Below are 22625 nucleotides of genomic sequence, written 5' to 3'. Positions count from 1 at the left end.
TGACAAACCCTCTCCGTATAACATCTTGTATTCATTAGATATTATATTGCTCCTGAGCACATGGTAAAACTCTAGGTGCCCATAGCCACTGGTACCTTTAATAATTAGATGTAGCAAATATAGCCTGGGTTTTTAATCATGTTGTCTGTGCATCACACACATGGATGTCCTGTGCCAATGCAATACACAATTTCAAAACCTGAATAGTTTGGCAATAGCCCTGTCCCTTTCTCATTTATGCACACTCACAAGGCACTAAGTTGCTAAGTTCCACTCCATTCATTTTTCTTCAGGTTTTTGGGCCAAATGCTCTGTTCTTTTACTTCTGACTTTTAGGTTTCCTCTCCTTCCTTTGCTGTTTTCTTATTTTTTCATGTTCTCCTTCTTCAAGCAGACACCACCCCACAGGCCTAAGTCTCCAAACCTCTTTTCAAACATTGTGTTAATTGAAGGAAAACATTCATATAGCCATTCACCTGTATTGTTACAAGCTTCTGCACTTCACTGTTTTGTTTTTTTTAAAAAATAGAATTGTTGGAAAAGACTATATGGGTCATCCGGTCCAATCCTCCACCATTCAGGAAGATGCTATAATTATTCTTAGTTGTGTCTGTGAATTGCACAAATAGGTTATCCTGTGCCTGTGCACTGCACCTTCAGAACCTTCTAGAACAGTGGTTCTCAACCTGTGGGCCTCCAGATGTTTTGGCCTCCAACTCCCAGAAATCCTAAGAGCTGGTAAACTGGCTGAGATTCTGGGAGTTGTAGGCCAAAACACCTGGGGGCCAACAGGTTGAGTACTGCTCTAGAGCTCTAGAGATACATTTTAGGGAGTAACTGCACCCACTTTCCCCATCAGTATATGAGAGTAGTTGTGTATTAATTGTGTATTAGATTAGGTTATTAACTGCTTTATATTGGTGTTGAATTTTGCTATGTCCTGTGTCTTGTGAACCGCCGTGAGTCGCCTCCGGGCTGAGAACAGCGGTATAGAAGTAAAGTAAATAAATAAATAAATAAATAAATTGCCACCAAATCCCCAGTTCCTTTTCATCCATCATATCAACAGCAAATTGGGGACCTCATCTCGTTCTTCATGATCTATGGAAAGCTTGAATTACAACTGCTTTTCTGGCTATTCAACCATGGACTGTTTCTTTCAGCTACTATCTCATGCAATCTCGTGGCTTGTTTTCACTTTTATCTACAGCTTTGACTTCAGATCATTTTTTCATTATCCAACCTCTAGTTCTCTGACTTCTGCCCATTACACGTCTACAGCAAGAATGTCTTCAAACATTTTTTTAAAAAATGTGCCAATTCCAGTGGGAAAATACCCAACACAAATGGTCACTTGAAATGTCTCCTGCAGCTTGGAAAGGGGCATATTGTATAAGACAGCTCCCATTGCCGGGCATTCACACCCCAGGCCATGCAAAATAGGGTTGTTGACGTCGGTAAGAGCAGTGAATAAAGAGCTTCCCTTTGATCAAACAAGGCTCTTCCATGCTGAAACAGATTCCGAGCTCTATGTGATAGAGTTCTTTTCCCTCCCTCCTGTCGGTGTCTTTCATCCCACCCATCCACCCCTGATTCTCCATGACGACATTCGAACTCTTCTAGCCAAGGGAGCCATTAAGCATGTTTCACTAGGGCTGTATCAGTTTTCACTGCCATTCTACAGGGTGCTGTGTGGAATAGCTGCCACTTGACTTTGTATCTCATTACTGTGTTGACTCTATAACATGAAGGGACAGTGCTTTTGGAAGAGCAGTAGTTTTCTCATGTGTGGCAGGACACCCACATCCTTAGGTTAATAGCTTCCTAATTACCATTTCTGTGATTCACAGAGACCATGAAGACAAAAGACAGGTTGCTTGCCTGTAGCTGTGTTTCTTTGAGGGGTCATCTGTGAAATCACATAATCTTGTCCATCCTCCATACTTATACCTTGCCTTTCCTAGTGACATTGACTGTTGCTTGGGCAGCCACAGAACTAGAAATTTGGTAGCAACAATCCTTAGATACTGCTAAGGAGAGTGAGTGTGGTTAGCATCAAAAAATAATCACTAGAAGGTTCCAAGGGTACACTGCGCAAGTGAAGGATGACCCATTTGTATAATTTCACACGTGGCTATTTGAAGAAACACAGTTACAGGTAACCTGTCCAAACACTTCTGGCAGATGTCTTCGAGACATCTGGCCTAATTCTGGCTATTGCTTTTCAGGCTGGCAGCCTCACCTCAAGTTGGGGTCACTACTGTGACCTGCAAATCTAAGCCATGTAGTCTTACAAGACAGTATGAGTCCAACTGGAACTCCTTCAGACCATCCTACTGTCATTTGATAAACAGACAGAAACTCAATCCATGATATTTTCACCATCAAAAATGGCTGTATATCTGGCTAAGGAATATGTGACTACACTGGTAACCAGTCACAGGACATTTGCCACAGATAGGCATCCTATATTTGCTACAGAGATCAGGGCATAGGCTTTTCAGATCTCGCTGATTATTTGGTACTTTTTTAAAGCCACCTTTACCTAATACCATTCATACTTTGGACAGATTTAAGTGTGTTTCCCCATATATGAAGTAGGGCAGGGGGTGAAATGCTTATCTCCCTCACTCATAGTGTTCATAATAACAAGATCCCTAAATGCTTACAACTTTATGGCCGATTTTTTATTTTAAAAAATTCTTCTAACTATTAGGAAACTGAAGAAGAGAAAACAGAGGTCGTTTTGCGTCGGAGAGGAAGGAAGCCCAAGCGGCCTCATATTCCATCAGAGGAAACAGGTAAAACACAGAACCTCTGCTTCTCTTAACTTTTTATTGTCTAAGATGTACATTAGCTTATAGCAAAATCAGTTTTATTATCTTTATTCATTGGGGGAAAATCATTGGGTTATGGCTAAAGTAAATATTATGGAAAAAATGTGCAAATTGCTGTAATCTCATGTCAGAATTGGTATATTCCAGCTGCTTCTCTAAACCCACTTGAGTTTTCTGAGAATTCTGGCTGTGAACTGAAGATGTAAACTATTGCAAATGTGTTTGGATAGATTTAAACAAGTATGAATTAAAACTCCAAGGAAATGGAAAATTACTTATTCTACTCACAGAGTCCATTTAGAATTCCACTTCTAAAACAAGTGTTCATTTCCTTTCTGGAGGCCTGGGTGGAAATTTGAGTGTGTGAATAAAATTTTGCAGACATGGATACACCTGAGCCAGATAGAAAACGTCAGAAATTAGCACCTGCAGTTGAAGAGGAAACAAAAGACCATGGTGGAAGGAAGGAAACTAGTGGTATCGGAAGGAATGATAATGATGACAACAGTGGAAGTGATGCTGATGAGATGCATTCAGGAGCCACAACTCGGGCAGCTTCAAGATTGGAAGCACAAAGGTAACACCAGCTTAGTTATGACTAAAAACTTTGGGTTAGTTGTTTTACTTTGCCTAAGACCTTCTTTATTTGACCCAGGGCATAGAACAGCATTTCTCAACCTGGAGGTCGGAACCCCTGGGGGGGTTGTGAGGGTGTGTCAGAGGGGTCGCCAAAGACCATCAGAAAACATGGTCTTTTCTGTTGTTGTGTGCAAAAGCTGCCACTTGGTCTAAACATTTGACCACATGTAGACCAAGTGACAGCTTCGTCTACACATGGGGGTTCTGTGTGGGAAGTTTGGGCCAATTCTATCTTTAGTGGAGTTCAGAATACTATTTGATTGTAGGTGAACTATAAATCCCAGCAACTACAACTCCCAAATGTCAAGGTCTATTTTACCCAAAATCTACCAGTGTTCACATTTGGGCCTATTGCGTTTTCATGCCAAGTTTGGTCCAGATTCACCATTGTTTGAGTTCACAGTGCTCTCTGGATGTATGTGAGCTACAACTGCAAAACTCAAGGTCAATGCCCACCAAGCCCTTCCATTATTTTCTCTTGGTCATGGGAGTTCTGTGTGTCAAGTTTGGTTCAATTCCATCATTGCTGGAGTTCAGAATGTTCTTCAGTTGTAGGTTAACTATCAGTTCCAGCAACTACAACTCTCAAATGACAAAATCAACCCCCCTCCCCCAACCCCACCAGTATTCAAATTTGGGCGTATCGGGTATTAGTACCAAATTTGGTCTAGTGAATAAAAGCACATCCTACATATCTGATATTTACATTATGATTTATAACAGTAGCAAAATTACAGTTGTGAAATAGCAGCAAAAATAATGTTATTGTTGGGGGTCACCACAAAATAAGGAACTGTATTGAGGGGTCATGGCATTAAGAAGATTGAGAAACACTGGCATAGAGGTTGCCTGTGGGGAGACAGAAGATTCAAGGTTGCAATCTATGAGCAGAAAGAACTGTGTGGTTCTTTAAATACAGATCACCAAAACCATTAATTCATGTGTCAAGCTCAAATTCAGCATAAATTCTAACCTTAACATCCTGCTTAGCCATCCTCTTCCTTTCATCCACAAATAAGATAGTTTCATATATTTACCCCTGACTAGTTTATTTCAGCATAAGCTTTCATGGCCCTTAATTCACTTCTACAGATGCATTGATGGAGTATCACAGCCCATGCCAAAAAAACAAAAACAAAAAACACTGACAATTTCTGTTTAATGAATGCTATTAGTAAATCAGCAATTGAGAGTAGTTTTAGAGTGCAAGGGTTTGACATGCCTTGGCCCTGGGTTTTAAATTTCCCAATGTAAGCATATACCAGGTTTAGAAATCGCCACTAGGTGGCTTCATATAATAGAAGTATACTTCAGTTAATCAAAATCGATTTGGTTCTGGTCATTACTACTTCAACAGAAAATTTGGTACCAGAGTCAGAAATAACTTTGAAAGAATAGCAATAGATCAAAACAAGAAGAGCATTTCAACGTGTTTCAGCAACTTTTTATCTAAAACTCATTATATGCACATGTGAAATGAAACAAGATCAGGTAAGACTTGCATAAGTAAACAAAAACATTTCAAATATTCTAGAGCAGACATGGGCAAACTTTACCTCTCCAGATGTTTTGGGCTTCAACTCCCACAATTCCTAACAGGTAGGCTGTTAGGAATTGTGGGAGTTGAAGTCCAAGACACTAGAGGGCCGAAGTTTACCCATGCCTGCTCTAGAGATTTAAAAGCTTCTTCCAAAATACATCCAGGAATATGTTTTTTTTTCTTTTTATTTCACTAACAATAAAAACGCTAAAATTTCTGCTTTTCCCTTTGCAATGGTAGACATGGTCCCATAACAGATTTGGAAACTAAGAGTATCCCCAGTCAAAATATATTTGATTTTATTGTGTCGTCTTCTGAATAACCAGTGTACAAATATGTTTCTAAACCCACTGTGCAATCACATACGTTTTGCATATTTTTTTCAGAAAGCAGCCTAGTAAGCCAACTACACGTGCAGCGTCGAAAAATCAAAGTCCAGATCCAGTCCCTCCTAGAAAGCGTAAAAGGGTAGCAGACAAGAAAGAATCACCAGCCACTTCAAAATCTAATAAATCACCCCACTCAGCACAGTAAGTATGGAAGTGAAAGTTACTACTGGCTTGGGTATCTCTTTGTTGCTTCTCTGCTTTTCTCCTCTCGCTCTTACTTTTTTTTGACTGGCCAACATTAGAGACTCAGTTTAATCCGGCAAGACTCTTCTCCATGTCCCAATAGATCTACATATTTAAAAGCCTTTCAGTATTTTGAGCGTTAACACTGAAAATCTTGATTTGTGCTTTACCTTGGTTTGAAGAGTCTCTTTTGAACATCCTCACTGTTTGCAGATACCTTTGCTAGCCAAGAGTCCAAAATATGAACTCAAGGTCCAGATGGCCCAACTGTTAACAGCTGGGACTCTTAAGCTGGGGTGACCAAGTAGACTTTTAAATGTGAATAACATTTCCTGAGACAAAAAAGGATCCCAGGGAAATAGTAGTAGTAAGTGTTGTATAGATTGAGCATCCATTATCTGGAATTCCTAAAATCCAAAATGCTCCAAAAAAAAAATGTTTATATGGGTGACTGAGATAGTAACATTCTTTCTTTCTGATAGTTCAGTGTACACAAACTTTGTTTCATGCACTAATTTCATGATCTAGTTAGAATACTACTAATACTTAGTATTTATGGGAAATATTTCAAGTGTTTCTTTGTAACCTCAAGCTTGTAACATACAGAGTGTTATCCCTGAATTGCAGAGCTTGCCTACAGCTACCTAAAAGTGCCTGAAGTATGGTGGAAATCACATGCTCAGTGTGCTATGTCAACTTGTATTGCAATGCCAGTAAGAATGGGAATAGCCTCCTTTCTGTAAACAAGTGTCTTGAAGGCCAGGTGGGGCTCTTGGTGCAAAAGCCCAAGTCTTACGATAGAAATGTTATAGTCCAGTTGGGAACAAGTGATATTAGCAATTAGTATCTTTCGTCTACAAAGATATTGCCAATCTCCTTGCTTGCATTTCTTACGGTAGTGGCCAGGTAGCATTGTAGGATAGCAAAAAAGTTTTTGAATTCTTATTGTAACATCTCTGTTGAGATAGGAAAACCGAGTTGCTGAACTGTGTTGTAGTCATTGTAGTTGAAGCAAGCAGCAGTTGGTTTCAGACAGCCATGTAGAGAGACTTGTTTAAGCAAAACATATCCCTGTTTAAATTTCAAGACTGTACTGTGTGTCTTAATATAAAAGACATAAAAGGTTTTACCTGGCTAATATCAATTTTGTGGTAGTAAATGTTACAGAATTTACTTGCAAAGCTGTGTTATTCCTTCTGGTGGAGCTTAAAAACAAAGAGAAGGGCAGGGATTTATAAGCCTTGTTGAATACAAATAAAATAACTTTTAAATAATAAATAAATAAATAAGATATTAATAATAATAGTATGAATGAATTAGTAAAAAATAAAAATAACTTTAAAGATAAAAATATATTTTGTGCTGATTGTAAGTAGGCAACTGAAGTCAGCATTACATTTGAGAAAGGGATGTCATAAGGTGGCTCTTGTATCTTTTAAATGTGTTGAAGCTTAAACCTTGGGCAGTAATACTCAAAGTTGCCAATAACTGCTAGAGAGCATCAGGTTGCTTATACTTTGGTTGAAGGAGATGAATGGTGTTGCCAGTAGAGATGAGAGGACTGAAATGAATCAAGGAAGCACCACAACGAAGGCCAATATCATCCTCTCCTATGAATCGTTACTTAACCTACTGAGAAGTTGTTCTATTCATCTCTTTGCATCAGGGCCAGTTTTCACTTACAGGCCTAATTTTCATGCTACACCACTGGATTTTGAGCCCAAAATAGGTCTTGGAAGTGAGATGCCTATTTCTTGCTTTGTTTTCAAGTTTTGGGCCAGATTATCAGTCCAAGGTGGTATTTAGGTCTATTTGTGGGGAACTTTTCACCTGGAGAATTGACTTAAAATTGAGGATATTTGGATTTGGAAGGCACCGAAAAGGAGTTGGGTAGTTGACACTTGCTCATGTTTAATTGATCACCAATGGCAACTGCTTATTTGTGGTTCACATACAGTTGTTTCACTGCTTGAGCAGAATCTGGACAGTGAAATGACCCCTCACTCACCCTCTCCAATGAAGGAGGTTTCTGTACTTCCAATGACTTGACTGTGGTGGAAGCACTCTGGGTAATTAAAACTAAAATTCTGATTTCTTTTTCCAGTTCAAAGTTGCAGTCCCCCAGGCATAAAAGGGAAGTCAGTCCCCTGGTGTCGCACAAGAAAGGTCATCCAAAAGCAAATGAGCCTGAGGCGAAAAAGTCCAAACGGTAGTTGTGCCCCATATTGGACAAATGTGGGAGAAAAAAAGGAAACTCTTCTCTGCTTCTGTTGAAAATAATAAAAAAAAAAGCCAAGAGGTTTGCATGCGCTTGTTTCCTAGGTATGGCGTATGTCACATATAGAAACAGCTTGATAAAATACGTGTTCATACAGAAGATGACATACATTGCAGACGTTTACTCTGCATCTCAAGCAGAGATTGTCAAGAGTGACTCCAAATGCTGATGCTTCCAATCCATTCATCACCAGTGGCCTCTTAATGACACCTTTTGTAAATATTAAGCCACGTATTTTAAAGAGATTGTATTTTACTGTGTATGAACTTAATCAATGGGAACACTTTATTTAATAGCAAAGACTGGTCTGTGAAATGTTACATTATCTTATGTTAGTCATTTTAACTGGATTTTTAAATGTTGTGCAGACATTATTAGCATTGTATAGGATGGGAGGGGGGGAGAAGGAGGGAGCCTCTTTCATCAAACTCAGCAGAGCTCCAGTAACTGACAAAGTACTTTCCCGCATGTGTTCAAGTCACATAGGTTCGTATAAGGGGGAACCTGGTACATGGTTCCTCTCCATGTCACATTTGTGCTTTTTCTGTATGGTAAGAGTTAGAATTGCATTTACAATGCTGAGTAAATGCACTCACTTTGAAGTATAACCTCATCTGTAATTTTTCTCCCAGCATCAAAGTAGCTAGAGCTTATTAAGATGAAACTAGAACCTTTCAGATGAACCTTTTCTAAGGTCAGAATTGTTTCTGTTTGCAGCTGTTAATTGTTCTCTCAGTATTTCTCTTTTTCAGTTGGAACACTGAAATCAATAGTAGGTATAGGTCTTCACCATTTTACCTTCCGCCATTTATCTTACACTTTGTATACTATTCAGTGAGAGCTTAGAGCCTGGTCCAGTTCCACAATCTTTAGCGAACTTGCATTTTACTCTCACAAGAACAAATTTTCAAGTTCAGTTCCATGTAAAGCTTTTTTATTATCAAGATTTGTCTCTTGCAAAGATGTAAGTTGCCAAATAACCTGAGATTATTTTAAAATGTTCATATTCATGTTTTATAACTAAAATCAGCATTACGTATTGCTTCATTTGTTTTGCTTTTTTTTATTTGGGGACTTTTATTGTTGTAATGTGGATTTTTCTGTCAAATATTCTACTTTGTTTCTTACTGAACTTTTATATATAAATTATAAAATGTTTCCCAAAACTGAAGTCTCGGTATTTAAATGACAAGATTCTCTCTTAAGAATGTTTGATTGGTCACTTCCGAATACCACTGATCTTATGAGGAGTAACACAATCTTACATTACCTACATTGAAGCATTAGCTTTGGCTGAATTATAACTTCAGTGTATAATCGAGTCATTCGGGTGACATGAGGTCTCTAAGGTTGGTTTTGTGACCCTCAGCCCCTCCAGAAAAAGGATCAGTAGCCTCTCCCAGGATCTCCAGGACAGACCATAGGTTTAACTAGATTGCAGGGTACCTGTCACTATTTAACATCAAAACAAAAAGTGTACTTCTGGCCACTAGTTTTCTCTTCTTTTAGCAGTCCCAGGAGCATCCCAATGAAGGAAATGAGCCCCTGGACCTTCCACATTTGCCCACCCCAGTGTAACAAGAAGAAGATGCATTTGAACCAACATGTTTCCAAGTATTGCTTTCTGATACTGATATAGAAATGTTTATACACCCTTCAACTTCTTCACCTTTTGTTGAGTCACAACCTGGAGGGTCTACTTGGGAAGAGTGTAAGACAATGGTTCTCAGCCTGTGGGTCCCCAGGTGTTTTGGCCTACAACTCCCAGAAATCCCAGCCAGTTTACCAGCTGTCAGGATTTCTAGGAGTTGAAGACCAAAACATCTGGGGACCCGCAGGTTGAGAACCACTGGTGTAAGAGATGGTTAACTTGCAAAGAAATAAAGTGAAGGAGATGTTTCAGAAAGTAGTTGTCAGGAGCAAGAGAGAAAGGATGCCCATTTGAATACATAGGAGCATTTCTTTTAACATTGCCACTCATCCCCGCAAATGAAGAGGCCACATGGGTTAACTAAGGGTGGGTTAACTAAGGGCAACTTTATTAATTGTTACCTAATCAATATCTATGATTCTTCCCATCTTGCATTCCTGAATGCCTAATTAACTTGACCATGGACGTGGTATTGAACTTGGCATTGAACTTGGTGAGGGTAATTATGTTCCCAGAATTATTAATGCCATATTTCCAGCTCCTAGGCCATTTGTGTTCCCCCTCCGCCCCTCTTTTATTTACCACATAGAGGAAGGTTACAGCTCCTGGCCTACACCAAATTGGCGCCTTGGTTGTGCACTGAATTCAGTTCCCTTGCTGTTTCCGGGTATGCCTATTTATTGGTCCTTACCAATTCACCCTGTTAAAACAGTATAGGGTAGGCGGGGAAAAAAACCTTGTAAGGTAGGGGAAAAATCCTACCTGCCCCCCCCCCCCCCCAGGGCGACAACTATGGTTCTATTGTTAGTGGGCAGGAGAGTTGAGTTGCCAGTCAGATGCAGACTGAAGAGGAGGGCGGGTTGCTCACCGCGGCTCCACCCTCCCTGAAAGTAGTCCCATTTGGACTACTTTCATTCCATCTCTTCTGCGGTGAAAGCGGCAAATCCCTCACCAACCCCAGGTTCACCGGGGCTGGAAAGGCCCTTGCCGCTCAACCTCCGCAAATCATCATCATCACTTTATTTCTTAATTAGTCGCTCTCCACCAAGGTGCTCCGAGCGACTTACATTTTAAAACAGTTTATACACAATATAAAACATTCAATATAAAAACATTCAACATAAAAACATTCAACATAAAACATTCAACATAAAAACATTCAGCAGTGACTGGCAAAATTTGATCCGGTTACTTAAATGCACAGCCAAACAGCCAAGTCTTGAGCGCCTTTGCAAAAGGTCGCAACTCCGACATTGCTCTAATATATGGAGGCAATGAGTTCCACAGAATCGGAGCATTGATCGAAAAAGCTCTACGCCTTGTAGCTTCCAAATGTGCCTCCCTAGGACCCGGTATGTATAGGAGATTTTCCTGGGTGGATCGAGGTGACCACTGATGGAGAAAAGGAATGAGGCGGTCCCTAAGATATAAAGGTCCTTGGCCATTTTGAGCTCTAAATGTCAGGATCAGTATCTTGTAAGAGATCCGATGTTCTATTGGTAGCCAATGCAGTTGTTGCAGAATCGGTGTAATATGGGATCTTATAGATGATCCCGCTAGCAGCCTGGCTGCCGCATTTTGGACCATCCGAATGAAAAGGCCACACACATGGATGAGTTAACTAAGGGCAACTTTATTAATTGTTACCTAATTAATATCTATGATTCTTCCCACCATGCGTTCCTGAATGCCTAATGAATTTGACCACAAGGGAGATGTTTCAGAGAGAAGTTATCAGGAGCAACATCCTCACTTCTCAGGAAAGAGAGAGCATTTCTTTAACTACTTCTGGGCAACAAACATTACTTCTGAAAGCTCTAGGGTGGATGGACTTGCCAAATGATTAGACTGAAAGTGGCTATGCCTAAGTGAAATGTTCTGTCATGACACATGGAGAGTAGGTCCGGGTATCTTAGAAAATAGTGAATGTTTTAATGGGACTGACTGGGGGAACCATACTTGGTGAGGCCACCATGAAGTGATCAAAATAACATTTGCATTCACCTTCTCAGTCTTGGTGATGAATGTAGTAAGGAGGAGGAGAAAGGGAGGAAAAGCATATAGCAGAAGTCCATTCCATGAGAAAAGAAATGTACCCCCTAGATATCCCCCTACTTTGATGGTTATGGACAACAACCTCAACAAGGAAGGAGGACTGTGCTCCCAACCCCCTTTCAGCTTACCCTCTAGATCTGGGACTCGTGCATTTGCAGGGGCATATTCCTATTGGTGATACACCTGCAAGGAGTAGACACCCATGTGGATAATCCCCTCTCACAAGAGGAAAATGGACTCTGCTCTCTTTTGATGTCTCTTCTGCTGCTGCTGGGGCACCTCAAAATAGACCTCTCTCTATCCCCAGTAAACAATCAGTGTGCCTGGTTTTGCAATGGGGCCATCAAAGTGGGGGGATCTCTAGGAGGTACATTTCTTTTCTCATGAAATGGACCTCTGTTTGCTGTATGCCCTGTTTTTATATAAATCTTCATCAGTTTAGCTAATTAATTAAAAGTCGGTCAATTATTCAACTATAAAATCCTTAAATGAGTTGACTGTAAGGTATTTTGAAAAATACTCCTTCTTCAATCCCTCTTCTACTATATGACTATCTCAGAAATAAGCCACTTAAATTGATAGACTCCACATGTTGCACCGCAGAGAAAATTTGTTTAAAGAAGTATCCGAGATCAATTATATTGCTTAAATCACACAGACCATCTATGTTTCCCTTTTTGTTTCTGCCACAGGTGCCAGGAAGCAATTGAGAATTACAAGGGAATGCAAGATCAATTAGGTTTAGAGTTTAATTGTGACTTGTCACATATGCCATGCAATAATTTTACTCTGAATGTCAAAGCTCATTAATGTGAGGGGCAGGAGACATTCATGAAAGGGGGAATGGCTTACAACCACAGACATAATAGCCTGTCACCATGTTGCATGTCTAAAATGGGAGGGGAGGTTGCCGGTTCACTGCCCAAAGAAAGCAAACTGCCAGAGAGAGAGAATGATCATTTCTGAGAGAATGATGGGCTATGCTGTTCTCTTGTAGTATAAACAGATCCTAAAGTGGTTGAGCAGTGTCCAACTGTGGAAGAGGAGGGACTGCATTAACACTTCAGAAGACCTTGGAGGACCCCACCACATCTACTCCCCCAATAAATGCACAGAACTATTTGCCCATGTGGGGACATGTTTTGGATCCTTTCCCTCACTTGGTTAGAATTTGCAAGGAAGCATTCTGAATCTCTTGCATATCCCTCTGAGACTAATATAATAAACTAAACAAGCAACATTCAAGATGGAGTTGAAAAGTTTACTAGTTGCATGTAAACACACATTCAAAACATATACTCCGATTGCCTAAATTCTGAGAAAGAGTTGCAGGTAGAAGAATAGCTGAACAGAGCTGCGACTTAACACACTGATTTAATTTCAGGAGTGACTTGAGAAACTGCAAGTCGCTTCTGGTGTGAGAGAATTGACTGCCTGCCCAGGGCACACCCAAATGTTTTACCATCCTGTGGAAGGCTTCTCTCATGTCCCCGCATGAGAAGCTGGAGCTGACAGATGAGAGCTCACCCCACTCTCCGGATTTGAACCGCCCACCTTTCAGTAAGCAGTTCTGCCGGCATAAAGGTTTAACAAATTGTGCCACCAGCGGCTCCTACATATTCTGGTTAGCAAGGGGCATTGATTATACTATGTAACATGATTTTTATCCATGGGATTACACTGGATCAATTTCATTTGGCGAATACTGTAGATGTGGACAAGCTGCTGAGGCAAGTAAGGAGGACAACCTGCTTTCTTGATCCCTATGCGTCTTGGTTGGTTGTTCAGGGAGGAGATGCAATTCCTAATATGTACAACTCTTAGTTTTCCAAAATACAATGTTTTGGGTTTTTGCAGTACAACAACACATGTCATTTCCTAATTGGTTCTTTCATAAAAACATAGAAAAAAACTTATTAAACTTTGTTTTTACAGGACATCCTGCAGCTCATTTTGCTCTAGTTTTTCTGTGAATCTCTCATTAAGTCTCAACCAATTCCACAGTTTTGTGGCAGCTAGAAAAACACAGTTTCTGGAGTATAACAACTACTTTCAAAGTAATTACCTCACATTAAACAGAAAATAACACATTCAAACCAGGAACATAAGATTTTTCAATTTTTGTTAAATAGTGTTATTGATGGCCATGTGCTATTATCTATAGTTGAGCAACTTCAGAAATCCTGAGAGATAGAGTGAAAGTTCTGGGAATCATAGAATCCTAGACTTGGAAGAGACTATAAGGGCCATCCAGTCCAACTCTATTCTGCCATGTAGGAACACACAATCAAAGCATTCTGTCATAGCCATCTAATCTCTGCTTAAAAATCTCCAGAGGACATTCCACAACATTCCAGCCATGCGTATTCCACTATCGAACAGCTCTTATTGACACCACGTTCTTCCTTATGTTTGAGAGGGGGAGTAGACCACACCAAGTGACACCATTGGAAGGGGGGGATGACACCAAATGATTGCCTACAAAAAATTGTGCAGTGTTTCAGCAGAAAATTAGAGTTTTATTATTACATATCCCTGTACTTAGATATGTACTTAGAGGACCCTGGTCTAGCCATTCCATGTTCATTCATAGTTTCATGATAATCTATGATGCTGCCTTATCTAAAGCTTGCTTGAAGAGACAAGCTTTTTTCTTTTCTTTTCTTTTTTTTTCTTTTTTTTTTTTGGAAAGTCAGGGAACTGAGCTGATTTCACTGGAGAGGGAGTTCCACGGCTGAGGGGGCACCACTGAGAAGGTCCTGTATCTTGTCCCTGCCAGACGCACCTGCGAGGAAGATGGGATCGAGAGCAGGGCCTCCCCAGAAGATCTTAAGCTCCTAGATGGTTCATAAAGAGAGATACATTTGGATAGGGAAGCTGGGCCAGAACCGTTTGGGGCAAGGATCCTCAAAGTTTTTAAACAGGTCACAGTCCCTCAAACAGTTGGAGGGTCGGATTATAATTTGAATAAAACATAAATGAATTCCTATGCACACTGCACATATCTTATTGTAGTGCAAAAACACTTAAAAACAATACAATAATTAAATACATGAAGAACAATTTTAACAAAAATAAAGTATTTTTATACTTTAGCATTTCAATGGGAAGTGTGGGCCTGCTTTTGGCTGATGAGATAGGATTGTTGTTGTATGCTTTCAAGTCATTTCAAGTCATTTCAGACTTAGGTTGATCCTGAGCGAGGGACAGATAAATAACCTTGGAGGGCTGTATCTGGCCCTGGGCCTTAGTTTGAAGACCCCTGGTTTAGGGCTTTTTAGGCTAAAGCCAGCACTTTGAATTGTGCCCTGTAGCAAACTGGCAGTCAGTGGAGTTGGCACAACAGAGAAGTTGTATGCTCCCTGAGCGCCGCTCCCATTAGTAACCTGTTATAGACCAGTGGTGGTTCTCAACCTGTGAGTCCTCCAATGTTTTGGCTTTCGACTCCCAGACTTGAGTAAATTTTGTTGCACAGAAGCGGATTTTAGCCAAGTCCCATGCAAAAGACACACAGACAAGAGGAAAAAGGAACAGAAAAACTTTACTCTTATCAGCAGAGGCATAAACTTCTGATACAGTGTTGCATACAAAATCAAACAGTGCAACAAACTTACATAGTCCTTGTAAGTAACACAGAATAAGGCTTCTTCGTCTTCATTCAAATGAGAGAGCAAAACATAAACCTTGAGTAAATAGCTATTCTACCATAGCAAAAAGCATCCCTGTTGGAGCATAGCAGCATTTTATTATTTATAAATCCAGGAGAACTCCCAAGCTGCGAACCTGTGCCTTCAAGGGGAGTGTCACCCCATCCAGCCCAGGTTACAACCCTATACCCTGTTCGGCCTTGCGACTGACCAGGAGGACCTCTGTCTTGTCTGGATTCAACTTCAATTTGCTTGCCCTCATCCAGACCGTCACAGCGGCCAGGCATTAGATATATTGCTTCTCTTCCTCAGAGTAGCATATTGCTTCTTTAACTGTATTCTAAAATCCATACAGTTATACCCCACCAGATGTGGTCCAAACATGCTAGCTGACCTACATTACCAGCTGCACATAAAAATTAACATCATAAGGTTTTTCTTTAGCATACACTTGATCCTGCTACGACTTACTGTAACAAACATGGTAACTCTCTTTGTTTGAGACTATGGAAGAATGCATCAGAGTCGAAGCAAAATGCTGAGTGGGGATCCTGGGACGCACAGTCATATTTATAATCAGGGAATGGGAAGAACAAAGCTGATGAAAGCTGGCATAGATAATACTTGACCCAATGAACCTACCTAGCTTAATATAAAGCAGCTTCACCAGAAAAAGCAGACACAGGGAAATACTTCCTCTATATTAGTAGTCTTCCCCCAAACCACCGGCCTTTATATGTTTTGAACTGCAGTGCTATTATATCCAGCCAGCATGCCATGCTGAGTGAGATGATGGCAGCTGTAGTTCAACACATCTGGACTGTGCCAGGTTAGAGAATGTCCCATCATAGCTAGGAACCAGAGGGGTTTTCCTATGGTGAGATTTCAATGGGATCCCGCTATTAGAAGTGCAGCAGAGCAAATGGAATGGGATGAGATGGAAAGAGTGCTAAAGTGAATTGATGGGGCTGATTGGAACTGTTTGCAGTGCTCTGGGTGCCAGAACTCAATTTTCAGCCCCAGAGATGAGGTTACAGAAATGCCTTTTATTTTGCTTTCCAGCAGTTGTGGCTTGAAGCCTTTAAAGATGACAAAACAGGGCGTTTGTTTTTTGCGCTCTCTCTAGCACAGTCAGCAAGATTCAGACATTTATTTCAGTGAGGTTGTAAACTTCTATAAGGAATGTTTGTATTTGAGTCTCCTGGTCTTAAGAGAACATGGATTTTTTTCCCTTAAAAGGAAAATAAGATGAGAGACATTAAAATCTTGTTATTTTAACCTTTCAAAAAGGAGAAATGCTCCAGGAAAAGTTACATGTTTTTAAGTCTCATTGGTGTTAATGGGAGTAATTAAAGAAGCAAGTATTGCACATTTCTACTCCTTTCATGCATGATGCGAGTTGGGGTTCCTAAGCAAACCGGGAGGATTCATGGGTTTAATTCCAAGCCTCAGATGGATCTGCTTCAAGCCATGATTGGTTAAGTCCTTTTTGTCCATCTTAAGGCACTTCCTAACTGTTTTATGGATGATTGGTGCTTTCAAACACACTAGACAGGCACACTATATATACTCATGTACATCTAGAATTTTTTGGCAAAAATAAACAGAAAAAGCCTGAGTTGACTCATCCACAGATCAATAATAATAACAACAACAACAACAACAACAACAACAACAACAACAACAACAACAACAAGAAAACTCATGACCATTCATAATTCATTACATCCTCACAATGATGTTGACTGGCTCTATCTGCCTAGAAAGTCTGGGGGCAGAGGACTTTTACAAGTCAAACAAGCAGTTGAAGAAGAAAAACACGCCCTGGCAGAATATGTCAAGGAAAGCCAAGAACCTGCTTTAATTGAAGTCAATACTCAGAAACTTCTCAAAGCACAGCAGACAAAGAATCGGTACAAGAAAACTGCACTCCAAACCAGAGCTGACAACTGGCACAACAAAGCCTTACATGGGCAGTTCCTTGAGAAGATTGAAGGAAAAGTTGACAAGGAGAAGACCTGGTTATGGCTCACGAATGGAACCCTGAAGAAGGAGACAGAAGGCCTGATTCTTGCAGCCCAGGAGAAAGCCATCAGAACAAAAGCCATTAAGGCCAGGATCGAAAAATCAGCTGATGACCCAAAATGCAGACTGTGCAAGGAAGCTAATGAAACCATGGACCATCTCCTCAGCTGTTGCAAGAAAAGCACACAGATGGACTACAAACAAAGGCACAACTCTGTGACTCAAATGATTCACTGGAACTTATGCCACAAGTACCACCTTCCAGCAGTAAAGAATTGGTAGGATCACAAACCCGCAAAGGTCGTGGAAAATGAACATGCAAAAATACTGTGGGACTTTTGAATCCAGACTGATAAAGTTTTGGAACACAATACACCAGACATCATGATTGTGGAAAAGAAAAAAGTCTGGATTATTGATGTCGCCATACCAGGTGACAGTCGCATTGAGGAAAAACAACAGGAAAAACTCAGCCGCTATCAAGACCTCAAAATCGAACTGCAAAGGCTCTGGCATAAACCAGCACAGGTGATCCCAGTGGTCATTGGCGCACTGGGTGCCATGCCAAAAGATCTCAGCCAGCATTTGGAAACAATAAACATTGAGACAATCATGATCTGTCAACCGCAAAAGGCCACCTTACTTGGATCTGCGTGCATCATTCGAAAATACATCACACAGTCCTAGACGCTTGGGAAGTGTTCGACTTGTGATTTTGTGATATGAAATCCAGCATGCAGATCTCGTTTGCTGTGACATACTGTGCTTTATTTATATTATGCCCTTCTATCTTGGGGACTCCTACCTTGGGGACTCAGAGCGGATTATAGCATTTATACATAGGCAAACATTCAATGCCCTTACAACGAGGCACCCAAACACAAACAAAGGCAGAGGCTTCTCCTTTCATTTCCAGTTTCTGGAGGTGGTGCTCATCTCTAGCTCTGGGGAGGTGCTTTCTCCATGTTCAAGCAAAAGAGTCTACGTTGTCACCTCCTGGCTGTGTGGCCAGCAAAATTGCTTGGAGCATCTCTTTGCCTTTTCCCGCTGAAGCAGTACCTATTTATCTACTCACATCCATGTGTTTTCAAACTCCTAGGTTGGCAGGAGTTGGAACTGACAAATGGGAGCTCACACCATCTTGAACTGCCATTCTTCAGGTCAGCAGCTCAGCAGCACAAGGGTTTAACACATTACGCCACCATGGCTCTAATGTAAGTATGGTACCTTCACTCTTATCCAAAAAGATATTAACCCATTCTCACAGTAGAGTGACAGGCAAAAGCTCTTAATCCATCTCAGGAGAACCTAAATGATGTATTGATCCCCTTTACTTTTTCCACTATAGGCTTGCTTCTGATACATCACACACTTTACTCAATCTACCCTCAACTTATCCACAGATGATATAACAGCCATAATTTTGGCCACCAAAACCCTCAGCTTATACATGAGATCGACATATATGAGTATATGCAGTAAATATGCATGAGCAACCTGGAGTTACATGTACCTTGAATCAGTCATATTACGTTTCAGGTTTCTGAATCCACACTGTCTGTTTCTAAAAGAAGTCCATTACTTTCTGTCTTGACTGATTGGCCTTTATTGGAGTGGCGTGCCTTCAAGCAATTTCTGACCCTCAGGAAAGCCCACCACAGGGCTTTCTCAGCACCGTTTCCTCAGAGGTAGGTTTACCTCTGCTTCTCTGTGTGGCTGAGAGACTGACATTCGCCTAAGTTTACCACCAACACAAATCTGCATTTCCCACCTGCTCAAACGACCTGGCCACGGTGATTCCTATGCATGTTTATTTTAAAATAAGATCCACTGCACTCAGCGATGTTCTCTTCTAACATGTGAAGCAGAGCTTTTCAAACATTTTCTATTGGTGACATGCTTTTTAGACTTGCATAATTTTTGCAACACGTAGTTCAGTTTTACTAGCAAACCAGAGGTTAAACCAACCTCTTTTAACAGATATACAGACATTGTAATAATGGAGTTAATAGGGAATAGAATACATTTCTCTTGTAACCTTTATATTGCATAAAAGATATGATTTATTGCTTGTTTCACATAGATTCAGAGGTTTCTCCTTATGTGTGACACACCTACACACCTCAGCGGACATGCTTTTTTTCATGTTAGAAGTGACTTGAGGAACTGCAAGTCGCTTCTGGTGTGAGAGAATTAGCTGACATGCAAATGTGTCATGACACAAGTTTGGAAAGCTCTGATCTACAGGAACGCACCTTTTGAGCATACATAAAATTGACGGGAGATAGGTAATTTGGGCTGGATTGTGGCCTGGTTTGGAACATTTGGAAGGCTGGCTGCATTTCATCCTTATTCCCATTTTGGCTTATTCTCTCCATGTGGATATTGGCATCCAGAAGCTTTTAGCAATAAAAGAGAGCTCTGTCCAAACAGCACCTGGTGGAATCCAACAGTCCCACCGCAGCCCTATTTTGGCAGCTACAGAGTAGTCAGTGGCACCTCCTTGCCTGTAGGTGGCACACAATATCTATCTGTGGCACTGTGGCAGATCTATCCTCCCCCCAACTCTCTCCCCATCTTTCTGCATTTACAAGCCTGTCAATGGAACTCTGGCTGGATATACACTGCCATATAATGTAGCTCGAACTGTGATTATATGATAGTGTAGATCCAGCCTGTTTTAGGCCAAAATTACAATCTGCTTCTTCAGGTACAGATTCTTTACTTTCAGAAACTGAGTCGGAAGAATCCCCCTTCAATGCTACAGAGTCAATCCTACCTCTGAAGTATCTGAGGCACCAATTAATAGTAATAATAATAGTAATAATAATAATAATAATAATAATAATAATAATAATAATAATCCTGACCTCACGATCATGTTAAAAAACAAAGTATGAATTGTTGAGGTTGCAATTCCAGGCGACAGCAGGATTGAAGAGAAACAAGTGGAAAAGCTGGCACGATATAAGGATTTCAAGATCGAACTGCAAAGACTCTGGCACAAGCCAGTCAAAGTGGTCCCAGTGGTGATCGGCACACTGAGTGCAGTGCCTAAAGACCTTGGCCTGCACTTAAACACAATCGGTGCCGACAAAATTAACATCTGCCAGCTGCAGAAGGTCACCTTACTGGGATCTGCACGCATTATTCGCCAATACATCACACACTCCTAGACACTTGGGAAGTGTCCGACGTGTGATTGAATACAACAGCCAGAAAAGTGATCTTGTCTGCTGTGGACTCATCTTGTTTTGTTTCAAATAATAATAATAATAATAATAATAATAATAATAATAATAATAATTGTATTTCTTACCCACCTCTCCTCATGGCTCGAGCCAGATTACAACTTTGCTATAGCACATAATCATTATATAAAATACACATATTAAAACATATTTCTACAAAACACATATATTAAAATATACAAAACAAAGATTAAAATATAATGAGTTGAAAATTCATTATTAAAACTCCCATGAAGGTGGACAGGGGAAAATGCTGTCGATCAGATGCTCATCCTCCCCTTTCTCCCTGCTCCTTTGCCTCGGAGTGTGGTGTAGTCTTCTTCTCTGAAGATTTTGAAGCAGAGGCTGAATGGCCATCTGCCAGGAGTACTTTGTGTATCCCTGAATGGCCATCTGTCAGGAGTGCTTTGATTGTGTACCCCTGAATGATCATCTGTCAGTAGTGCTTTGATTGTGTATCCCTGAATGCCAGGATGGCTTTTGGATTGTATAGCCCTTGTGGTCTCTTCCAGTTTTAGAATTCTGCGAGTGTATAGTTCTATGGAAGAAATGGCAGTATAAACAATTGTACAATTCATGCAGCTTGACATCACTTTATATAACTGCCATGGCACAATGCTACAGAATCCTGGGAGCTGTAGTTTGGTGTGCCACCAGCACACTTTATCCAAGAAGGCCAAAGACCTTGCAAAATTACACAACCCAGATTCCATAGCATTGAGCCATAGCAGTTATTGTGGTGTCAAACACCATGGATTGTAGAGTGCAGTTGCACCCTAAGTCTACGAAAGCATAGGCTACAATTTGTTACTCTCTGAATCAAAAGTGATACAATATCCCTCTGCATACACACATCACTCTATAGCTAGATTGTACATTTGGGGTCCTTTCACAATACCCTATTATCGTTGCTATGTTTGTGCTGTCTAGCGGAGAGTCCCAAGCATCCCTTCCTGAACTGCAAATCTTAGGTTCCTCTAAGATGTTGCCAAGACAGTTAGTTGCATCATAGCACTGTTATTATGCAATAGTGGGGGAAAACCCACAGATATCTCCAGCACCTCAAAGCAGGGAAACTTGAAGCAGGAGATGATACCTCAAGCACCTGATCTGAAGTGCCATGAAAGGGAAGCAAACATATTTGTCCTGAATGTATTGACATTGAAGTGCTGTAGTTATTGTTGTTGCCAAAAGTTGGGGAGTGACTCTTGTGAGATTGTAGAATAACTTGATGCCCAACAGAGTGTTGGGAAGTGGTCCTCTGTTGATGGCAAGGGGACTGACTTCCAAATTATAGGTATGAATAGTCAAGCCAAAGTCCCATGCTAACTTGCAGTTCCTATGAATTTCAGTGGACCATCCAAGGCCCTGTTTTTGGATAGCAAGGCCCCATCTACATGGCCATATAAAATCCAAATTATCTGCTTTGAACCTGATTGTATGGCAGTGTAGACTCACATAATCCAGTTCAAAGTAGATAATATAGATCAGTGTTTCTCAACCTGGGGGTTGGAACCCCGGGGGGGTCAAGGGTGTCAGAGGGGTCGCCAAAGACCATCAAAAAAGACATATTTCTGATGGTCTTAGGAACCCTTTTGGCAGAGAAGGCTGAAGATCTCTCCGCCTGTCCTCTTCCTTTTTGGTGTTGGTGAACTACAACTCCCAGAATTGAAAAACAGCCTCCCCAACTCCACCAGTATTCAATGTTGGCCATGTCAGTAGTGTGCCAAATTTGGTGCACAGATTCCTTGTGGGCTGGGTTCAGAGTGCTATTTGATCGTAGGTTAACTATAAATCCCAGCAACTACAACTCCCAAACATCAAGGTCTATTTCCCCCAAATTCTACCAGTGTTCGCATTTGGGCATATTGAGTATTTGTGCCCAAGTTTGGTCCAGATCCATCATTGTTTCAGTCCACAGTGCTCTCTGGATGTTGGTGAACTGCAAGTCCAAAACTCAAGATCAATGCCCAAGAAACCCTTCCATTATTTTCTCTTGGCCTTGGGAGTTCTGTGTGCCAAATTTGGCTCAATTCCATTGTTGGTGGAGTTCAGAGTGCTCTTTGATTGTAGGTTAACTATAAATCCCAGCAACTACAACTCCCAAATGACAAAATGAATCCCCCCCCC

General features: G+C 40.8%; 1 protein-coding gene across 1 annotated transcript in view; it reads left to right on the top strand.

Annotated features, from left to right (window-relative positions):
* BOD1L1 (biorientation of chromosomes in cell division 1 like 1) overlaps positions 1–8913 on the top strand; it is a 47343-nt gene extending 38430 nt beyond the window's left edge. Inside the window, exons 22-25 of the mRNA XM_060777964.2 lie at positions 2717–2801; positions 3219–3414; positions 5403–5546; positions 7693–8913. Of these exons, the coding sequence (XP_060633947.2) occupies positions 2717–2801; positions 3219–3414; positions 5403–5546; positions 7693–7801 (534 nt within the window). The 3' untranslated portion in view covers positions 7802–8913. The remainder of the gene's footprint in view (positions 1–2716; positions 2802–3218; positions 3415–5402; positions 5547–7692) is intronic.
* Positions 8914–22625: the final 13712 nt, after the last annotated feature.

Source organism: Anolis sagrei, chromosome 5 (assembly GCF_037176765.1).
Source record: "Anolis sagrei isolate rAnoSag1 chromosome 5, rAnoSag1.mat, whole genome shotgun sequence".
NCBI lineage: Eukaryota > Metazoa > Chordata > Lepidosauria > Squamata > Dactyloidae > Anolis > Anolis sagrei.
Note: the sequence above shows the minus strand (reverse complement) of the source record. Positions and strands in the feature narration are given on the sequence as shown.